Below are 21,436 nucleotides of genomic sequence, written 5' to 3' on the forward strand. Positions count from 1 at the left end.
CGTCCCTTACTGGCAATCTGAATGAGAAGTTTGATTAGAAATCCCAGTGATCCTTCATGTCTGAGGTGGTGACTGAACTGTGAAGTATTTTTCCTCCGCAGCGGATTTTAAGGAGATATGCCCAGCAGGGCCTGGCTACCACTACTCGGCCTCCACAGTTAAGCTCAACCCCAGGCTTGTGAATCAACAAGGTGGGGGGGCTTCCCTCGACTCCCAGATCATAGCTGAGCTGCAGCCTGGTGGTGTCCCCACCGTACAGCCCACAAGAGGCCCCACACGTGAGTCCCAGAATTCGCCATCCAGCATGCCTTGGTCCTAGAGCCTGATTGCAGGAAAACAACCCGCCTTGAGATGAGAGATGGCTTTGCAACATCACAGCCAATTGCAGAATGGAGCACACACAGACACATTCGTATCTCTCAGCTCAGTGTTCATCTGCATCAGGCCCTGCAGGAATCAGGTCACTCAGAAAGCCGTTTTGGGTGGGGGGATGCACTGTATCTCAATGCAATAGGTTTCTGTGCAATGAAATTTTTCTTTAATATATCTTTAATTTCTCCATTTTTTTGCCTCTCTTTCGTACCAACGTGGCATCACATAGCAGCTGATCCCAGAGAGCTGCAGGGTCCTCGCAAATTAAAGAACTTTAGTATTTGATGTACTTAGTTAAAGTTGCAATTTGTTCCAGTTATGTACTGTAGCAGTTGTTGTTTAAAGACATTTGCAAAACCTTTATTACAATCTGACTTGATTCTGCATTAGTTATCCTTCTAATACATAAAATGCCTAAAGAATAACATAAACACACACAAAATGAAACTGCTGTCAGAGAATTTCTAGGTCCCTGCACTCAAATTTAAAGGAAGTGAAGAATATGCAGGAATGTATTCAGAATGCAAGGGATTTTAACAGTCTAACTGCCGATGTCAGATATTCTCATGCGTGATCCAGTCCAACCTATAGCCCTCGTGTCTGTCAGCCAGTGTCGTCTGGGTCTCGTGTCTTCACAGCCCCAGTCCCACCACGGACAGGCCCCCCGAGAGACGACAGGCATCCACTCCAGCCCGTGAGGCCTCTCCCCGTCCCTGTCCCGACCAGGCCAGGTACCTGTCCCACTGCTGGGGTTCCCCCTGTTCCTCCTGCTGTGAAACTGAATGTGGTGGCATGCCATGGCGCAGCGTGTCCAAAGGCCAATAGCTTTGATAGTTGGGGGCATCAAAGCTGTGTGTCTGCTCATCCTCATTTTTCCTGTGCTGTACAGCTGTCATTGCGGAAAACTCAGTCTTTAACAATTTTTGTGATTCCAGCCTGTGTGGGTATTTAAGAAAATAATTTTGGATTTTTACCGCAAGGTTGCTTTTCATAACCTCTGGTCTCCAAGCAGTCTTTCTTTGAGGGAATGAAAGTAATTGCCATGTGTCATAATGGAGGAGCATCTAAATCTTTAGGAAGGAACACGTATGGCTTTTTAAATCTAGAGAGTGTGACCCGTGCTGTCCTGTCTTGTATTGTTGTGGGTTCTTCAGGTGTTTGTGCTCTGTGTCAGCAAACTGTCTTGGCGCAGAGCAATTTTGAAGAGGATGGTAGGAGCTGTCTCGGAACAGGCAGTGGAAAACCAGGTTTCTACACGCTTGTTATCACTGCTGTTGTAGTTGGCTCAGAGGTTTACATCTGGTTTTGAATGAATGAATTATGTCTGTCAGACGTAAGCTGAATATTTGAGGTGAGCTCAAAACAGAGCAGACACAAGCACGGCAGAAGCTCAGGGCCCCGATGCAGAGGCACATGGAGAACTTGAGTCTTGATAACATTGGGTGCAAAACTGCTGTGGGGAAACCTCAGGTATTCCACTGTTTGAGGATGGATTCGGTTGCATTCTTGTTTGCACAGTGTCTCCAGAGTTCTGCACAAATGTGAGCTGCTGCTGTGTGAAGAGTGAAGCTCTCCCTGGCCTCTTGATCCAGCCCTATAATCCCCCCTTTCATTTCCATGGGAAATGAGTGCTTCGTCATAAACCCATGGAGGATGTGTTTACCTTCCCAGGAAAACACACTCATGCATAGCAGCAGAAAATCTCAGCCGATCTCAACCGCAGACAACAAAGTGAACCTTTTTAATGCTCTTTGAGAGAAAGAGGAGAATGAGGGAGTGGGCCACAGGAGACTTGAGTGGGTCGATTCTGCTGAGAATGGGCAATGCGATGCCCACAACAATGAATGCTTTGTTCTTTGACTCAGGATGGGGGCATACTCCTCCTCTTTCCTCTTTGTGGGCTTCTCTTTGTGTGAAAGGACTTAAGTGTTAGCTTTTACAGGTTCGAACACTGGGAAGAACAGGCCTTTAGATGCCCATCAGGAGTAGGCAGATAAATCTCGGGGCGCTGGACTTTCGTCTAGGCACACAAAGAGATGTGAGGGCTCGTATCGGTGGCGGTTTCACTTCAGACGAACGCCTCTGGAGCAAGTGGAAGGACTCGGCCCCCCTCCAGCTCTGATTCCTTCGTGCGAAGATGCCAGACGAACTGGTCTCTCTGTTTGGTCTTTTTTTGCTGTTCCGCTAGAGCAGCTTGCTACTGTAAAAGATCAAAGAGGATTTTATTTTGACTGAATTTCATGTTTGAGTGAGGACCAGTGGTGGCCGAGACACACTCACAGGATAAGCTGGCGAAGCAGAGAAACATTTTTTAAGCATTCCAGAGACCAAGCTGAAGTAGAATAAAGGCTTGTTTCTCATGGAGTGCAACATTGAATCGGTGAGAAAGTTTCAAATGTCGCCAACAAAACTCCCGTTCACACCACGTGAGGCTCCTGTGTAAGTGGTGATGCTTCATGCTCAGATGTAGACAAATGGTGCACATTCTGACACATGAGAAAGCCCCTTTCCTCATTACTTCATCAAACATCAAGACAAGGCTTGACCCACCAGCAGATGACGCATTGTAAAATATTGTGAAGCGTGATCTTTATTTCTGACAAAATTCCCTTTCAAAAGATGATAGATAAATGTGGATATAGATCAATTTACCATTCCTGTACTTTAAAAACATGTTGATGGTTTAGATTAAGTTAAATAAGAATTTAAATTAGATTAAGGCAGTAACATCTGTGGAAAGTTAGATTTCATAGTTTGGGCTCCGTGTTTTTCATGTTTTTATTCAGTGTCATTTTTAATGTATTTAAACTAACGTGTTACTGCTTTGCTTTCCCGGTTAAAAACTGTTCAAGCGCTTTACTATTTTGAGACTTTGAACCTCCGTTCTGCACCCTAGACCTTAATTTTTTGCTAACAGATGATAGCCTATAGGCCTTCAACTTCTTTTTTGCTTCCTAGAAACTGTTTAGTGTCTTGCTAGGCTCTTTTTTTCCTGTGCTCTGTCTCTTTCTACATTAGTTTTACTCCTTTGTGTGAGGGAAGATTTGGAAGGGATGTTGAAAGGGGGTTGAAAATGATGTATTTTTCCTTTTCATAAATTATTCTCAGACAAAACATCGTACCAACAATTTGCATATTCTATAACATTACTTATTTTATGCCTAATGTATTTTTGTTGGTTTAAAAACATTAAGGATTCTTGTCAAAAAAACTGTTCAGGCGAACAGCATTGTATGCAGCACTAATCCCAGAGCCCTGGGCATTGGGCTCCTGCAGTTTATCAATTCAGACTTGTACATGTGTCCTGTATTTAATCCAGTAGATTGAACAAGACATCCCCAGAAAGGAGGCATTTTGTAGTATGTAGTAATTGCAGGTGTACTGCTTTAAATTCTTACTGTTAATAAGAATTAAAAAATGAAAATATACTAAAACCCAGAGGTCAATGAACAACATTTCTTAAAATGGGATCTGGTGTGGGCTGATTGCCTTTACTGTTTAAAGAGAGGCAAACAATCCGAGATAAAAACACTAAACACAGGAGCTCTGGCAGTCCTGTAAACTTCTGCAGAAGTGTGGAAAGCCTGTTGAGAGGCTGAGACAGGTGGGGATATTTCCTAATGTAGGCTGATGCATACTTCTTGATAACATCCTGAACTCTCGTGACTTAAAGCTGTCAACTGACAAGAATGAAGACAGATTCGACATTACTCACGTTCCTCAGAGCCCCCTCCCCCATATTTTTTTAAAAAGGTTTCTTATGGGGAGTCATAAGTTATGTAATATATAAAAAAAACATACCATACATTTTAGGTTGAATGTTTTTTTCAGATCAGTGTGTCTGCATATACAGTATATACAGTATATACAGTATAATATTCTGTATATTTACAGTACCTCAATCATACTAACATCACCAGACAATTGAATTTGTTCATATTTGCCCTCTGTGGAATGACAGTTCTCTACTTGAGAACATCATTGCAACTTTTGTCACATACATTATGTCCTGGACGGTACAAGCGCAGAAGCCAAACCTCCAACATTGGCACACATTTTTATACATATTCTTTTTATTTTGCAAAACTTTTACAATGCCGTTCAGGTCATGGGAAACGGTACGGTAACAGCTCGGCGACTTGAACCATATGGCAGAAGTGTGTTTTCACTTCAAGCAACTGTAGTAAAACTGCATTTCACAGCTGTCAAGAAAAAGAGGCCTTGTGCCAAGTGATCTTTTGCTCCTCGTAAAAGACTTATTGATGCTCTTATAATGAACTCCTCGAGAGGAGCAACTCCTGGTCACATCGGTGAGCTCAGAAGCACTTGTTAAGAGTGTTGCTGAGTTGTCTGATTCTGAAAGGACCTGTTGTGCTGACAGCGGGTTTCCTTTTAAACGGTGAAAGCGGAGCCTTCACAGCAGGATCTGATCAAATACACATGCCCTCAGCCCCCTCTTGCTGTCCACCTGCCTTGCGTGCACGGCTGTTCATCTGACCTCCCTGCTGGTCCCTCTGACTGGCTTGCGTGCTAGACCATTCCTGTAGGATTTTTCCAGTCGGCAGTCCTGCATTTTGTCAATGAGCACAGATCTTGTGCTGCACATCTGTAACTAACATAGTCTTATGCCAGCCACTGAAATGCAGATGGCTAAGCCAGCTGGGAAAAATGTGAAGGTACTGCATTATTAGGAGCCCAAATAGACACCATGAGCACTCTGCCGAGACTGTAAAGAATAGCAGTATTTCTCTTGCTCCCAATCTAAAAACCTTTAGGTCTTAATTAGAATTTTAAATATCCGGTAAAAGCTAAAGAAATCCTTTTTTTATATCTGTAAGTCTTTTTTTAAGTTCTGTGAGGCTGCGTATGAAAGCACAAAATGTTTTCATGCACAGAGATCTTGCAGGTTGTGCAAACTAAAAAGAAAAATTCTCAGCAAATGAAAATAAAGGCATCTGAGACATTGAGGGTGCTGTTTTTACTTAATTGTGCTTTGGTTTGCTGAATCCTTGGCACGTGAAGGAGTTTTCTTCCTAATGATCTCCTACCGGAGGGGTGGGACTTTTCATTTTTGTCTTCTGATCTTTCACATGGGCGATATCTAACTCCTGCATCTCCTGCATCCAGGGCTGCGCGTGTGTGAGGTCAGCCCTCTGATCTGTGGCCCAGGGCGCTGCGTGGACCAGCTGGGAGGAGGGTACTCCTGCATCTGCAATCCAGGGTACCAGCTGAATGCCCAGCAGACACGATGCCAGGGTAAGGGAACACTTTCAAGGGATATAGGCAATAAATGCTCTATTCTGCCATTTTGTTTATTTTTAAATAATTATTAGAAGCCAAACTATGTTGTTTGGTGAGTAAGTGTGAGATATCAATTAGGTGATATGGGTGATAAGATCATAAATGAGTTTAGATTCAATTCCACCTTGTTTTTCTTTTCACCACTGGCCTCTTCTCGGGCTGCTAGGAGCTGACTAACCCTTCCTTTCCTCAAAGGGTCTCAGGGAATCAGTACGCATCAACAGTAGGTCTGGCCAGTTTGTTCAAGCACCCACAGCCCTTAGTGTGCAAAAGTGCCTCCTGTTTGCAATCCCAGATGCAAGATGCTTACATGTTAGCTTTGTAGTCAGTGCGAATTACAGTAAATGCGTTGATTCCAAACTGAACTATTTGATTGGAAACATAGACCTTAATTATATATATATATATTATTATTCTGTAGTATATAAACCAAAAAACAGGTGTCAAGAGCCTTAGGAGATTCATTCTTTTCTAATGAAGGACATATTTACATCATTGATAAATCGCTTAATAGTGATCTCTGTTTTTGAAGTGTATGTGAATTGGTTAATTGATCCTTAATTGCTTAATTGGTCCTGTTTAATTGGGTAACGTTGGGGAAGTAGATGTTACTGGGAACTGAGGCTGGCGCCATGCGGGCGTGGCAGCCCCAGGGCCGGCCAGGCTGGGCCAGGCCCCGCGTGATGCCGGTGCTCCTGTATTGCAGACGTGGACGAGTGCCGAAGGAGCCCGCCACCCTGCGGCGCCGGCCGCTGTGAGAACTCTGAGGGGGGTTACCGGTGCGCCTGCCCCGTGGGATACAGGCCGGGACCACAGGGGAGGAGCTGCGCAGGTCTGTGGTCTGTGCGTCCAAAATGCTGTTCCTCTGCCACTTCTGTACTGAACTACTCAGGTCGTCTTTTAGGATTTTACAGATTCATATGAAGTTTTTTCTCAGAACAGCTCTGTGTGTCTGTAGCACAAATGCGGACGTATCACCTTTTCATGAGAACAGTTTACACATGAGAGGAGACCGTTCTCCCATCTATCCATTTAGTAGTTTGTTTTAATCCTCCAGCTGATTCGAGAAAGAAGCCTGGGCTTCAGCTTCAGCAGCATGGCTGGGCGGCTTGTTCCATACTCCCACCCCACTTTGGGTAAAGACGTACCCCCTGTCCCCAGTTTTAAAAGCATTCCCACTATTAAATCATCCACTAATTACAGTAGTAAAAATACTAAGTGTTAATTCTGTTCTGACCTGGTGCTAAGTCAAGTGCTAGAGAAGAACACAGAGTATTTGGAGCCTATCTCTTGGCAGTATGCAGACACCACACCAGGAGGCTGAATGGAAGCAGGGAGGTGTGAATTTTCAGGGGCTGTGAATGGATCTAATAAACGCGTTGCCATTTCAGACGTGGATGAATGCGCCCAGACACCCCGGCTGTGCTCCGGGGGCCGTTGTGAAAACACCCCTGGCAGCTACCGCTGTGTCTGCCCCCCCGGCTACAGACTGGGCACTCAGGGAGCACACTGCCTTGGTAAGAGCACTGTCGCTGGCTGGTAATGATGTTGAGCTGATGTCGGTTGCAAGGGCACTGGAATCGTAGTTCGGCGCTCACTCCAGAGGTTGAGCCAATTGTGGGAAAAAATAAACGGGTTTAGAGCATTGTTAAATGATATAGAAGCTGTGTCGAGGACATCCTGAGGGAAAACTCACCTCAGTAGCATGAGAAAACGCTGTAGTATCCTACTGTGCCAAGCTGTGATGGGCTAACATGTGACACCTCTCCCCCAGAGATCGGTTATGCAGCCGGCTGTGTGGTTTGCTGTACCAGCTGCTGCTGCTTACCTTAAATATCACCTTGCAGAGTCTGTCCTCTGGTGATAAAACCGCCATATATCCGTTGCTGGTATGGGCCATGATTAACTGTTAAGGTAGATCTCGTGAAACCGGGCTCCGTGTGTCTCCTCCACAGACGTGGACGAGTGCCGGCAGACCCCCAGCCCCTGTGCCAACGGGCGCTGTGACAACACCCCTGGCAGCTACAGGTGTTCCTGCGCCAGCGGGTTCAAGCTCCATGGCAACGAGTGTGTCGGTAAGGCCGGGATCCCACCATGCTGCGTCTTCAGAAACAACATCTGCAGCTTTAGCACTTCTCTGCTAAGTGAGCAGTGTGTCCATCTCATTTGTTCTGGGTGTCCTCTTGTTCTGCCCCAGTTCCACGTTGGAAGGAAGTGTTCTGCCACTGACCTATGTGGGTGATATTAGCGACCAACAGTAACTGTACTATTTTGGTTATACTCTGCTTGTCCAAAGCAGGGCCAGGTAGATTTCCTGTTAAAACAGTCCTTGTTTGAGGAATTGTTCAATTTAGAAAAGAGTCTCGTCTTCATCTACCAATAGCTTTGGGTAGATAGCTGCTGTTTTGCACTGTTTAGTTGAAAAGAAAGAACAACCACATTTCTTGAAGTTGTTGTTTTTTTCACTGATATATCTTGTTCTTTTTCAGACGTCAATGAGTGTGAGAACCCCTTGGTTTGCCCTGGTCAGGAGTGTGTTAACTCTGCAGGCTCCTTCCAGTGCGTCTCCTGCAGACCAGGATACAGACTGCAGAGTGGCAGGTGTACAGGTACAGTTCCTGTCACGCTCTTGTTAGTAAACTCCTCCAAATCCTTGCCCCTTGCCTTATAATATACATCCTTTTTATATTCTAAAGGATTTGTATAAGGGCTGCGATCAAGACTGTTTCTGCAATCATGATCCTCCTATCTGGTTAAAAAGGGAACATTTTGTTTTTTCTCTGGTTGAACTGACAGAGTTCAAATGAACCCACCCCATCTGTCAGAAACAGCTGTGTGCAAAGCCTTTTCCCCCTTCACTTTGGAAAAGAAATTGTGCCAAATAAATTCCTGAACTATGAAGCTGGTTTGTGAGGAATTCCAGAAATTTCTGGGTACAAACTGGTACAGAAAGCAGCCTCCGTGGTTGTTGAAACTCTGGCCAGTGACATGGGGGTTCAAGCAGGTATGGGTGGAGCAGTAGCTCTGTGGCTGAGGATCTGCGCCTGTGGCTGGAAGGTTGCCAGTTCAAATCCCGCAGCCGGCAGAGGAATCCTTCTCTGTTGGGCCCCTGAGCAAGGCCCTTAACCCCAACTGCTCCAGGGGTGCTGTATAATGTCTGACCCTGTGCTCTGACCCCAAGCTTCTCTCCCTGTCTGTGTATCTGTGTCTCATGGAGAGCAAGCTGAGGTCTGCGAAAAGGCGAATTCATAATGCAAGAAATTGTATAGGCCAATAAAGCAACATTACATTATCGTTGTCAAGCCGGGCTCTGTGTGTCTCCTCCACAGACGTGGACGAGTGCCGGCAGACCCCCAGCCCCTGTGCCAACGGGCGCTGTGACAACACCCCTGGCAGCTACAGGTGTTCCTGCGCCAGCGGGTACAAGCTCCACGGCAACCAGTGTGTCGGTAAGGCCGGGATCCCGCCATGCTTTTCTGTGTTTCCCAGCGGTTCACAGATGGAAGTATTTCCTTACTGCTTGTGCTGAAAGTTCAGTTTCTTTCTTTCACTGTTCATTTGGAGATTTGACTCACACTTTGCACCTAACGGTCCAGGCAGGTAATTTTAAGAAAACGTGATATGTTTTAAGAAAACTTACTTATTTTACTATGTTTTATTGAGTGCACCAGTCCAGGCTTGCCTTGATTCCTTCTGTGAAATATAATAATAATTGCTTACACTTATATAGCGCTTTTCTGGACACTCCACTCAAAGCGCTTTACAGGTAATGGGGATCCCCCAGTTTGCCACCAGTGTGCAGCCCCACCTGGATGATGCGACGGCAACCATAGTGCATCAGTACCCTCCCCACACACCAGCTCTCATTGGGGAGGAGAGCAGAGTGAGGAAGGCAGTTCATAGATGGGGATTATTAGGAGGCCATGATTGGTAAGGGCCAATGGGAAATTTGGCAAGGACACATGGGTTACACCCCTGCTCTTTTCGAGAAATGCCCTGGGATTTTTAATGACCACAGAGAGTCAGGACCTCGGTTTTACGTCTCATCTGAAGGACGGCGCCTGTTTACAGTATAGCGTCCCCGTCACTATACTGGGGCATTAGGACACATGTGGATCGCAGGGTGAGCGCCCCCTGCTGACCCCACTAACACCTCTTCCAGCAGCAACCTTAGTTTTCCCCAGGAGGTCTCCCATCCAGGTACTGACCAGGCTCACACCTGCTGAGCTTCAGTGGGCTGCCAGCTGTGAGCTGTGAGCTACAGAGTGATATGGCTGCTGATAATGTAGCCTTGACTTTTTAGTTATTTGCACCTCACACTCTTTGGATTTTTTTCAGTGTTGTTGCTTTTCCCCCCTTTCTTCAGATGTCGATGAGTGTGAGAACCCACTGGTCTGCCCTGGGCAGGAATGTGTGAACTCTGTGGGATCCTACCAGTGTCTTCCTTGTAGGCCAGGATACACCCTGCAGACTGGCAGGTGTACAGGTAATTGAGCCTAAGAACAGCCACAGGTGAGAAGAGGCCATTCAGCTGTTGTAGCCCATTAAGTAGTAAGTAGCTAATTGTGGCCCAGTAGCCTGTTCCATACTCCCACAACCCTTTGTGTAAAGCCCCCCCTCTTCTTGACTTTAAATGCTCTTCCATTTGTCCCTACTAGGTGGCAAGAGAATAACTCTCTCGTGCTTGTCTTCCAATTTTCCTTATGTTTTTGCCTTTTCATCTCCACGTGGAGATTGTCTTTACTTACATTCACCAACGATGGGGTCAGGAGCCACATCTCCGCCTCCGATCCACATGCGCTGCTTTAACAGGGCGTAGGTGTGCTCCACAGGGTTCTGAAACACTGGCAGCCCGGTCCCGTGCAGCAGGCCCACATGCACTCCGGGATGTGACGGGGGGTAACAGTGTATGAGGTTGAATGTTCAGCGACTCAGTTTGTCGTGGATTGTCAGGAGTTTAGTGCAAAAGTTCCCAGAAACAATTAAAAAAAAAATTTTGACCAGACACAGCATATCTGGGGATTCAGGCAGCTCCCCATAGCGTTTTCTTGCTAGACCAGGCTCTGTGTCTCTCCTCCACAGACGTGGACGAGTGCCGCCAGACCCCCAGCCCCTGTGCCAACGGGCGCTGTGACAACACCCCTGGCAGCTACAGGTGTTCCTGCGCCAGCGGGTACAAGCTCCACGGCAACCAGTGTGTCGGTAAGGCCGGGATCCCACCACGCCTGTAGAATTAATTCAGAAGGTTACAAGTGAGAGGGGATCATACAGCCCATTTAGCCCATTTGGCAATTAGGAACTAATTGATCCAAGAATGTAATTGAGTTGCTTCTCAAAAGAAACCAGCGTTATAAGCTTCAACAACATGGCAGAGTGACTTATTCCACACTTTATTCCACAACCCTTTGGGTAAGGAACTGCCCATTCCGAAAACCAGGTTTTGAACTTCCGTAAGGTTTCTGTGTTCCAGTGTTTATTCTGAAGAATTTCACTGTTCTGGGCCTCGTTGGTGCCTGTGTTAAGGGATTAAATGCCATACATGGATCAGCCCACCTCATAGTATACTCTGTTTAAGACCAAAGAGATTTTGCTCCTTCAGTTCAAATCTGTGCAATTCAAAATACCGCTCTGCTTGATGCGCTCTGCTTTCTTTTCTGGTCCATCCTGGCCTGGCCTGTGGTATTAAAAAAAACAAAAGAAATTGAATTTGACCGTAGAATCCTCCATTTTGTCTACAGAGCAGCTGACAAGTGCTGTTTTACTCCTTTTATCTGCATTGAACAGCTCCTGTTTTTGCATGTTGGCCATTGAATTTGTGCCTGGTTGTTTTTCTTTTTTCTTTTTCAGACGTCAATGAGTGTGAGAACCCCTTGATTTGTCCCGGGCAGGAGTGTGTTAACTCCGCAGGCTCCTTCCAGTGCATTCCTTGTCGACAAGGGTACAGACTGCAGAATGGCAGGTGTACAGGTAATTCTTCAAAGCATGAGTCTTATTCTAAGACCATTTTCCTCCAGAAATTCCAGTCCTGAAACTGTCCATTGCTTTCGGGTTTGTTTTAATACAAGACTGTGCTCAAGTACTGTACAGTGCCACTGTAATTTGCTGAAGGGTAAATACAGTATAGTATAGGGTGATTCATATTATTTCTTTCCCCCAGGCTTTCATTCACTTAATTAGAGATTTTTTAGAGTAGAAAACATTATTTGCACATTGCAGTGTTTAACAATCATTAGATTACCAATCATGCAAATGCATTATTATTAAATTAAATTGAAAATGTTTTAAATGAATTAAAAAACTTTTATTTAATCTGTCAGCCTATCATTGCTCACATTACACACACACATACATATATATATATGCATGATATTTAGGACAAATATATCAGAAATATGAGTGTTTAGGTTATGTATGCTATTGCAGTCCAAGACCGTTCCTCCTATAAAAGTAACTGGCTGTGTTCTCTCTTACATGACATTTTTACAGCGTGGCCAGCACTAAATGAAAGAGGAAATCTGTGTGGTTTGTGTTTGAGAGCCTCTATTAGGTGTTATAGCACTAGAAATAAATGACATCATAGAGAGTCATTTCTAGAAATGAAAACATCGTAGAGAGCTCTCTGCTGTGGTCCACTATGTTATGAAAAACATTACACAACACAGAAGCTAAATGTTGGTTGGCAGCCTACAGTACATTCTGTCAGGCTTCTAAAACACAGTTGCCAGCATTCGGACAAACAGCAACCTGCTGGGAATGAATGAGTCAGCCTGTTTGTAGCATCCCCCCCCAGTTCCTAACCACAACTGCACTGTGTTTACTCAAGTTGTTTTGGCAACCTTTTCGATGAGAAAACAAAATCGGTCAGTCCTATCTGGGATAAGATACGCACAAGAGCATTTTTGGAAAACAAAGTCAAACAGAATGGAAAACGTAGCTGGGGAAGAATCTACCATCTGCAGCTGAGAATGAAGGGCTCAGATCAGGATTATTCAGTTAACAAATGAAATGCTGCTGATGATGATCCACAATGAAGCCACGGGCCAAAATATGACTGTAAGGATATTGGTGGAGTGTGGTCCTTATGGGTTGATGCAGTACATGAATATGTAAATAGTGTATATATATAGAGAGAGAGTAGTAGATTGAGGGGCAGTTGATTAGGCAGTTACAGAGTTAGTGTAGCAAGAGTTATAGAGTGTTGTTTTAATAAAGTGTTTGTTCATCATTAAGAAGCTGTGTGATAAATGACCGCCATTAAGAACACAAATAGAGAACATAACAATGACGAGTGTTAAGGAAGCATGGTGGTTAATTACAATTACACAATAATTACAGAACCACAACTCTATGGTCCTGGGTTCAGTTCCAGCTTGGGGCATTTGTCTGTGTGGAGTTTACATGATCTCACGTTTCCTCCCTTCTCCTGAAGACAGCTTAGGTTTAATTGGCTACTGTAAATTGTCTGATTTATGGAGGACAGGCTCTAGGGGAATTCCTGCTTGTAGAGAGTGTTCCCAGTTCAACCTTTTTGAAGTTCTCATGTTGGATGGAAAGACCCCCCCCATCAGAGGTCAGACATGCATGCTTCCTGGTGAGATGAGTTCTGAGATTTCAATCTGTTTGAAAATCGACAGTACAGGAGGAACATGCAGGGCAGTTCCACGCAACCTTTCCCACATCACAACCTCAGCTGATCTTGCTAAAAGAATGTGATGGGACCGGGCCACAGTTTCACATACATGTCCATGTCATGTGCTTACCACATTGTAGTGTTCCTAATATTTTGGCCAGGGGGCTGTATTTAATAAATTGTTATACCACTGCAAAGACATTGCTGGGAGGTTTCGGGATTTGTAGGGATTTGCTCTGTAGGCTCTAACGCGATCTCTGACCTGTGGTGTAGTCCTTATCCACACTTCACGATGAGAAGAGTCAGACCTCTGTCTGGACGACAGGCTTTTAGTGCAGAATTCACAGGGGCAGATGCTCTCATATATGCACTCAGGCCAATGTTCTGCTGTCAGGGTTGATTTAGGGCTCCATGTCAGATGATCATTAAGGTATTCTAGTTAAGCAGATGAACAAATTCAGCTGTAAGGGTTGACTTCAGTTTTTCCTCAGAAAATAGCAAGAGCTCTTCAATATCAAGACCCCCAAGAAGCATTTTCCTGTTTTTATGCTCTTCTCAATATTCATTGTTTAATTCCAAAACCTTGTATGTGAATAAGTACAGTTTTATTTGCCTGTGAAAGAGCAGCAATACTTATTTAAGAGCTCAATGAGCCAGGCTATGAGGACTGGTTGCAGGAACTTAATCTTTTAGCTCTCAGCCAAAGATAGCCAAGCAGAGAACACAGAGTCCTTCCAGACTAAAACAAAAAATTAAATTTAAAAAATAAATAGGATATGAATCAGGAAGTACTTGAAATTCAAATCAGTTGACTGGAAGCACTGCTGTAACCAGAAACGTGTTAAATCTCAGTTGGGCAGTGATACTAAACACCTAGAAGCCAAGTTTACAAATGCTGGGATGCTGGGATTGTTTAAAACTAAGCCTCAGGCTTTGATAATGTTTGGGCCTGGTGGGTCCTGATGAGCTGAAGAGTCTGCCCTTTCAAATTAGTATTATTATTAATTATTATTATTAATAATAATAATGATAATAATAACAACAACAACAATCAGGGACTCCCCTCCACCACCACCAGTGTGTAGCCCCCACCTGGATGATGCGCCGGCAGCCAGAGTGCACAAGTACACTCCCCACACACCAGCTCTCAGTGGAGAGGAGAGCAGAGTGATGAAGCCAGTTCAGAGAGGGGGATTGTTAGGAGGCCATGTTGGCTAAAGGCCAATAGGAAATTTGGCCAGGACGCCGGGGTTACACCCCTGCTCTTTTTGAGAAACATCCTGGGATTTTCAATGACCATGGAGGGTTGGGATCTTGATTTCACATCTTATCCAAAAGACGTCTTTTTTTACAGTATAGTATAAATGTTCCTTAAAGTTCTCAAGTTCTTCTGAACAGCAGCCATCCTCACCAGATCCTATCTGACACCTTTTTAACTAAGAAAGGCAGAAGGTGCTCCTAAATGCAGACACTGTTATTGTTCTCATGTTGAGAGAAGGGCAGTCAAGGGTCCATTCTCCTGTCTTTGAAGTTGGGCCACTACTCCAAGGCTGATAGGAAGCTTCCATAGCGACTAGCACTTCTTCAGCGAATCTGGCCTCTGTTTGTACAGTTGAAAGCACATTTCGTTTTTTCTGCTCAGAGGTATTTGGCAGAATTCTTGACAGATGCCTCCGGTTATTTGTGCATACCTCATAAATCTGAGAAAGTCCTGGGCAAAGGAAGAGAGAACCAAGGTGTTTTCCATTAAAAGAAGAGTGTTAATGTGATAGAACAGGCTGGGTGTCAGCAGCAGCAGGAGAGAACGATGAACTAACGTAAAGGGGGCAGTTCAGCGGTGAGCAGTCAGCACAGATGGCACAGACAGGCCTCAGATCCCTTTTATCAGAACCTGGCATAAAAATTGAACAAGTTGTCTCTCCGTTGGTACTCTGCTTTGTGGAATTGAAGATTAAAAAGCATGATTTGCGCTGAATGTTTTAAGAATGCTCTTACCGATCCACCCCGCAGATACAGTATATGTTAAAACCCTCTTTCTTATTTCATCTCTTCGAAGTCTTCTTATGATTTTTAAAGTCAAGTGCAGAGCTATAGAGAGCATTACACTTCGAGACGTGCAGAAAAGCATTTCCAGTTGAAAAGAGCTACAGTAATGAAACCCACCTAAATATTTACTAGAATGATGATTTAACAAACAATGAGTTTGAAGATGATAAGAAATGGTCTGTCTTTCTCCTTGTGTCTTTTATTACACATGTCCCTGAAGGTGAAGCAGTTGGATCCTCTGTGACTTCTAACAATAAGTGCAAAAAGCAGTTGAACACTAGAAATTCTAATGTACGAGGAAAATCTGACTACTCATGGTTACATTCTTCATCTCAGTTTTCCTGGCTTGCTGGCGGTAACGTGAAGAAAATGTCCTTCTCAAGAGCGTAATATTGCCACTACTATTTAAGAATGGCGAGAACAGAAAGACATTCTACAGAAGAATATTTTCAGTAGTATAAACGGTTCAGCCAGCTTGCTGCAGGCTCAAAGTGGCACAAACTGCTCGTTAGTTTCTTTCCCTCTACCGGACAGTTACTGTCAGCTTTGAGCCCCTGGCAGCGCGTGTGTCTGTTCCCAGATGTGGATGAGTGCGCGAGCCCCGTGACGTGTGGTCCTGGCAGCCGCTGCGTGAACACGGAGGGCTCGTACCACTGCGACTGCCAGCCGGGCTTCCGCGCTGACAGCAGCGGCCGCCTCTGCAAAGGTGAGTTCTGTCCCCCCGCCCAGCTCGTCCGGGGAATAGCGACCCGTTCTGCACTTGTGCTTTTGTGTTTTGCTGATTAATCCAAAGATCTCATCCTGCTGTTCCTGGGAGGTTCCCAGGGAATCTTCCTCATCCCTTTGGTGAAAGATGGGCCTTCGTTTCTGATCAATAAATGCAGCCCTTATCCTAAGTGCACTTATGTCTCTGGCTTATTGTTGATCCTGAAGTAGTTCTCTGTGTTAATTTCAAGTTGTCAATTCCTTCCACAATTTTAAATACCAGTTGCTTTGTAGTCTTTCCCGCTGAAGACTAAAGAGATGACGTTCCTTTAATGTCTTTGTCTTAGACACTCCTATATATGTAAGATGCTCTTCTTTCAATTGAGTCCACAGCTGCAAAGTTTTTAACACAGCGCCCAGTATGTAACGTTAGTGAAGACATGTTCATTGTGGAGCCACACTTGTGATAGGTTTCTCCAAGAACATTTACACGTATTTTTCATTTTTCCACTATACTTTCTTAAGGTATTGCCATGCCTTCTCTGTGCACTTCAGTACTGGACTATGAAAATACCATGATTCACCATGGTATTCCTTTATTTGAACTGTGTGGTACTGTACCCATGCTTTCAGGTTCACTGCTTTGGTTGCTACTGAATGCAGGGGAATAACAGTGTTAAATTGGGAAAATACCATACAAATTTACCGTAGCAAACTTGTAAAAGGACAAACGTAGCACCGGCAAAATGCCAGCAGAGTTAGTAGTGTGATGAGAAGATGCAGGACAAAATAAATTAAGATTGTTTGAGCATTTCTGAGACGTTCATGTTCGGTGCCATGCTGCTGTGCTTGCAGACATCAACGAGTGCCTGGAAGGAGAGTATTGCTTTCCTCAAGGAGAGTGCTTGAACACTGAAGGCTCGTATCAGTGCCTGTGCTCTGAGGGATACAAGACCACTGCAGAAGGGAGTTCCTGTGTCGGTAAGGATCTTGGAAAAGCTCACGGGTTTGTCCACCCCTGATATTGAAGTCACAGCAGCTGTGGATAATGGAGAGATGAACATCATTCCAGTATCTGAAAGAGGAACTGCAGTTCTAATTTCTCAGACTGGTTATTAAATCTCAGTAACAAAATAAATGAATTGACGGTATAGAAAAAATGTACAAATTTCAAATTAAGCACAAAATCGTGAACTTTGTTAAACTAGTGGAAGTCACAAAACCCCTGGTCTCGCCACGGACAAGAGTTAGAGAGAACTGTGACGTTAGGCGGCCCTTCCTGCTCACTAGTCCCTGTAATGACTGATGAACTGCGATGTACGAGCGGACAAGTACAGGTTGTGCAGAAGACATTTCACTGCAGAAATGTTCCAATGTGATCTGTACGCAGAGTTAACAAGTGGTATTTGCTGGCAAAACCGTCTCGAAGTCGAGAGCAATAAGTCTTTTGGATTAAAAGAGATGTATTCACTAGCCTGCTTGTTTACAATATCATAGGGCCACAACACAGCACTGGAATATTTGTTGCCTCGTTCTGAATCGCTACGCATAGCTGCAAATGTAGTCTATTCTGTGATGTAAGTTGGAGGTTTGACAACTTTCAGTGTACATTAGACTTTTATTGTGGTTTGAAATGCTCTCATCAAAGCTGATTTTATCTAACGCCGAAATCTAAAAACAGCGTTGCAGCTCCCCTTTAAGAGTAATTCAGTGCTGGAGGCAAACTGGTTTTGCTTCAGAGTTTAGCTCCATGCCTCTTCCAGGACGAGCCGTAGCACCCTCTCGTCTCCTGTCACGGGAGCAGGCTTCTCTGACGTGACACCCGTGTTTTATCCCATGGCCAGACGTGGACGAGTGCGCCAGGCCGGGGCTGTGCCAGGACGGCCGCTGCACCAACACGGAGGGCTCGTTTGAGTGCCAGTGCCTCACCGGCTTCACCACGAACCCGGAGCGGACCGCCTGCCTCGGTAAAGGACACTCCAGCGAGAGACAGGGGAAGGCCAAGAGTTATTGATTTGAGGAAAGGTCACATCATCTGTAGATATGAACTGCGTTACTTCATTTGCCTCAAAGTATTGGAATTTTAAAAATTCTCATACCAGAGTGTTAAACAATTAACATCTTTGTCTTTTCCTTCATCTTCTTCCTATGATCGTCATTGGTAGGTACAGTCTTGGTGTTACTTGATGTGCTCATGCAGGCGGGGTAGAGAGCAATCAGGAATGATCGTCGAGCGCGGGGTTTCTCTTGTCCCGATGGCTTCACTGCTCGTTGCGGCTGCGGCTGGCAGGCAGTGTGGGAGCTGACCGCTCGTCTTTCTCTTTGCGCCCAGACGTGGACGAGTGCGCCGAATCGAGGGGCGCGGTGTGCAGAAACCAGCGCTGTGAGAACACCATCGGCTCCTTCCACTGCATCACCATCTGCGAGCCGGGGTACAGGGTCACGGCCAGCGGGGACTGCGTGGGTAAGTGTGCCCAGCCGCGGGCCCAGCCATGTGGGAGAACAGCAGCCATGTTGATACGGTACCACCATCCCGCCACCAGGGGGCTCCAAACCCACAGGCACCTACTTCAGCTACTCAGAGAAGACTTAAGACTACCTAGACCTCGTTAACCAATCCCAGCAATCTTCATCACCACACCTCCCCTCCCCAGCCTGCTTGAGCCCTGCTCTCTGGCTCATCCCTTCTCAGTATTAGGTTTTCACCTGCGAGCTCCACTTCCTGTTATCCACGAGAGAGCCTTTTTGGCCTAACAACTTTAGCCCTGTTTTGTGACCACGAGTTTTTGGATTCTCCCTCAGTTACCTGTGCTCTAGGACCTTCTGGTTTTTGATCTACTGCTTTTGGTCTTTGACTTTGGATTTCCCTGTTTGATCCTGTTGGCAGTCTTTGAGTTCCCTGGATCCGCATAGGGTCCGTCCCTAACAATAACGTAACACATGTGACCTGTGTGATCCTACTTCTGGAACCTTGTTGATCCAGGACAATTGCATGCATCCCTGTTCTTTTACCCTCCTGCTTACAAGGACCAATAAAACCTGATCTGCTCAGGGAGGGGCGAAGGAGCATCACAAAGTGCTTCTTAAATATATAGTAGGAGCCACTTCATCCATCACTGAAGTGCAGCAATCCTTCAGCGTCTGCAGCCCCACTGCACAGCAGATCAGGGGGACAGGTGAGAAATTAAGGGCAAAACACGTGGAGGCCCAATCATGAGGGCCCAGACCAAGTAAGACATCATGTAATCATGTAATCATGACCAAATACTCAGGATCTGAATTGAATGTCTCATCGGAAGGACAGCACCCGCTACAGAATAGTAACTCCAATCACCACACAAGGGCCAGGACAGTGGTTTGTACCACCTGCTGCTCAGTACAGTTTCACAGTACTGAGGCCCGGCCTTGCTTGGCCTCTCAGATCTGATGTGATCAGGCTGCAAGGAGCTAAGACTCCTCTCAAGTCGGATAATAGTATGAAACATTGCTGGGAGCAATGAAGAAATTGTTGATGCTCAGAACACACAAATCGTGCAACTCTTGAGTGTGTCTAAAATGTCTTAGGACTTTTGCACTGCAGTTTAGATTTTTACATCCCAGGGAATATCAGGGTGAGAAAGAAGAGAAATAAAGGAGGCTCATCCTTGTGAAAAGCCTTTGTCAGCAGAGTAGAAACAATGAGCAGCAGTGAATGCATCTTCAGGTTAAAGAGCCATTCCTCTAGTCTTCTTCGCCTGCTGCATGCCTGTGGACCGCGCTGGAGAAGAGGGGGGGCGCCGCGCCCGTTATCGGCTGTCCCGTTGAGAGCCGACAGCCACAGGGGGCTCACAAGCAGAGCTGGAATGCGGAGAGGCCTCTATCACAGCTGTGCTTGGACACGTGTCAGAATGGCGGGGTTTTTCCACTCCAAGAGGGAGGAGGATTTTTTTTGTCAAAAACAGTACCGCGACCCCCCCTCCCTTCCCCCTCCCCCCCAGCACCCAGCCAAGAAACGCATCTGCGTCCCATCGGGTTCTTCTTCATCTCCGTGGCAACGGAACACATGGCGGATAGTCTGAGCTCACGTGCTAGGAACCCTCCACCACACTCTCAGGTTGTGCGGGACACGGTTAGAGAGACGTGCAGTGCAGTTGCAGCGCAGTGTGAACTGGTTCTCACCTTCTGGCTTCTCTTGGTTCTGAAGAAACGATAATCCCAGTTACACTCAGGGCAGTGCCCTGTTAACCCCCCAGAAATAATGGAATTGCTGTCTGCCTTTCCCTTGGTGCCTCTGCTCCTTCTGGAACAAATATCAAGCTGGAACCTTCGCAATTTATGTCCCACAGGAGCTCGTTCAGAAAGGGCAGTATCTTTCCTTGAAATTAGTACTCATTTTGGAGTTTTCAACTGCCACTCCTTCCTTCACCACTCTGTGGCCAGTGAACAGAACGGTGCTTTCTTTCTCATACGATATATGTGATACAGTATGTAAATAAAGAGACCAAAGTGAAGGGTGGTAATAAGATTGTTGAAGGGTGGTAGCGTCCAGCCTCCTCTGTCATGCGTCTGTCTTGCAGACATCAACGAGTGTGCCAACAACACCATCTGCGGAGAGCATGCCTTCTGTCAGAACCTGATGGGCTCGTACCAGTGCATGTGTGACCCGGGTTACGAGACGGCAGAAGATGGGAGGAGATGCATGGGTACTTGTCACTGGGGTGCCAGCCTGAGGGGTTTAGCCCCCTCTGTTTTCTGCCCAAAAGAAAATGTGGGGCACAAGAGGGCGTGTGAGGTTTTTTCACGTCTCATTTGAACTTCAGCAGCTTGAGGCAGTGGGGTTACTGGGTACTGGAAACAGTGGTCTGATGCAGCAGTTTCCTGCAGGCTGTGGTGATGCGTGAGGCTGTTGCCTCAGGACTCCACTGTTCTGGTCCTGGTCTCCTACCTGCCTTCCAGCTCGCTGGGTCTGACTGGCCACTACACACTCTCCCTTCTCTGTATTTATCCCTCGGAGGAAGGCAGCTCTTCCTTGGAACTCTTCACCTGCCAGTGAGCTCAGTGGCCTTGGCCCCTTTTGCCCCCACAACTGGTTCTGATTATGGGCCCACACAGAAGAAACCTGAAATGGGTCATTTCAATCACTGCTACACATGTGCTATATACTTCTTAAACAGACACGCAATCCCTGATTCTGGCTCCCAGGTGGAAGCATCTGTGACCTTCAGAGACACTATTTTCACATAATTTCAGACAGTAATCAGGCTCTATTATATTTGTTTTCTCAAATGAACCTCTGGTACTCCTTCAGTAGGGGGCTGCTTTGTGCCACTTAACATGACCTTTAACTGTGAGGTACACTGCGGACACACAGCACCTGTTTCAGTGCGAATTGTTCCCCTGATG

At 45.7% G+C, this 21,436-nt stretch overlaps 1 protein-coding gene across 1 annotated transcript in view; it reads left to right on the top strand.

Annotated features, from left to right (window-relative positions):
* ltbp4 (latent transforming growth factor beta binding protein 4) overlaps positions 1–21,436 on the top strand; it is a 78,676-nt gene that overhangs the window by 43,600 nt on the left and 13,640 nt on the right. Inside the window, exons 15-30 of the mRNA XM_088911221.1 lie at positions 102–278; positions 1,011–1,103; positions 5,500–5,628; positions 6,380–6,505; positions 7,065–7,190; positions 7,629–7,748; positions 8,163–8,282; positions 9,003–9,122; positions 10,040–10,159; positions 10,756–10,875; positions 11,521–11,640; positions 15,930–16,055; positions 16,910–17,035; positions 17,899–18,021; positions 18,387–18,518; positions 20,611–20,736. Coding sequence (XP_088767347.1) covers positions 102–278; positions 1,011–1,103; positions 5,500–5,628; positions 6,380–6,505; positions 7,065–7,190; positions 7,629–7,748; positions 8,163–8,282; positions 9,003–9,122; positions 10,040–10,159; positions 10,756–10,875; positions 11,521–11,640; positions 15,930–16,055; positions 16,910–17,035; positions 17,899–18,021; positions 18,387–18,518; positions 20,611–20,736 — 2,004 coding nt within the window. The remainder of the gene's footprint in view (positions 1–101; positions 279–1,010; positions 1,104–5,499; positions 5,629–6,379; positions 6,506–7,064; positions 7,191–7,628; positions 7,749–8,162; positions 8,283–9,002; positions 9,123–10,039; positions 10,160–10,755; positions 10,876–11,520; positions 11,641–15,929; positions 16,056–16,909; positions 17,036–17,898; positions 18,022–18,386; positions 18,519–20,610; positions 20,737–21,436) is intronic.

Source organism: Atractosteus spatula, chromosome 3, assembly GCF_055471065.1.
Source record: "Atractosteus spatula isolate fAtrSpa1 chromosome 3, fAtrSpa1.hap1, whole genome shotgun sequence".
Classification (NCBI taxonomy): domain Eukaryota; kingdom Metazoa; phylum Chordata; class Actinopteri; order Semionotiformes; family Lepisosteidae; genus Atractosteus; species Atractosteus spatula.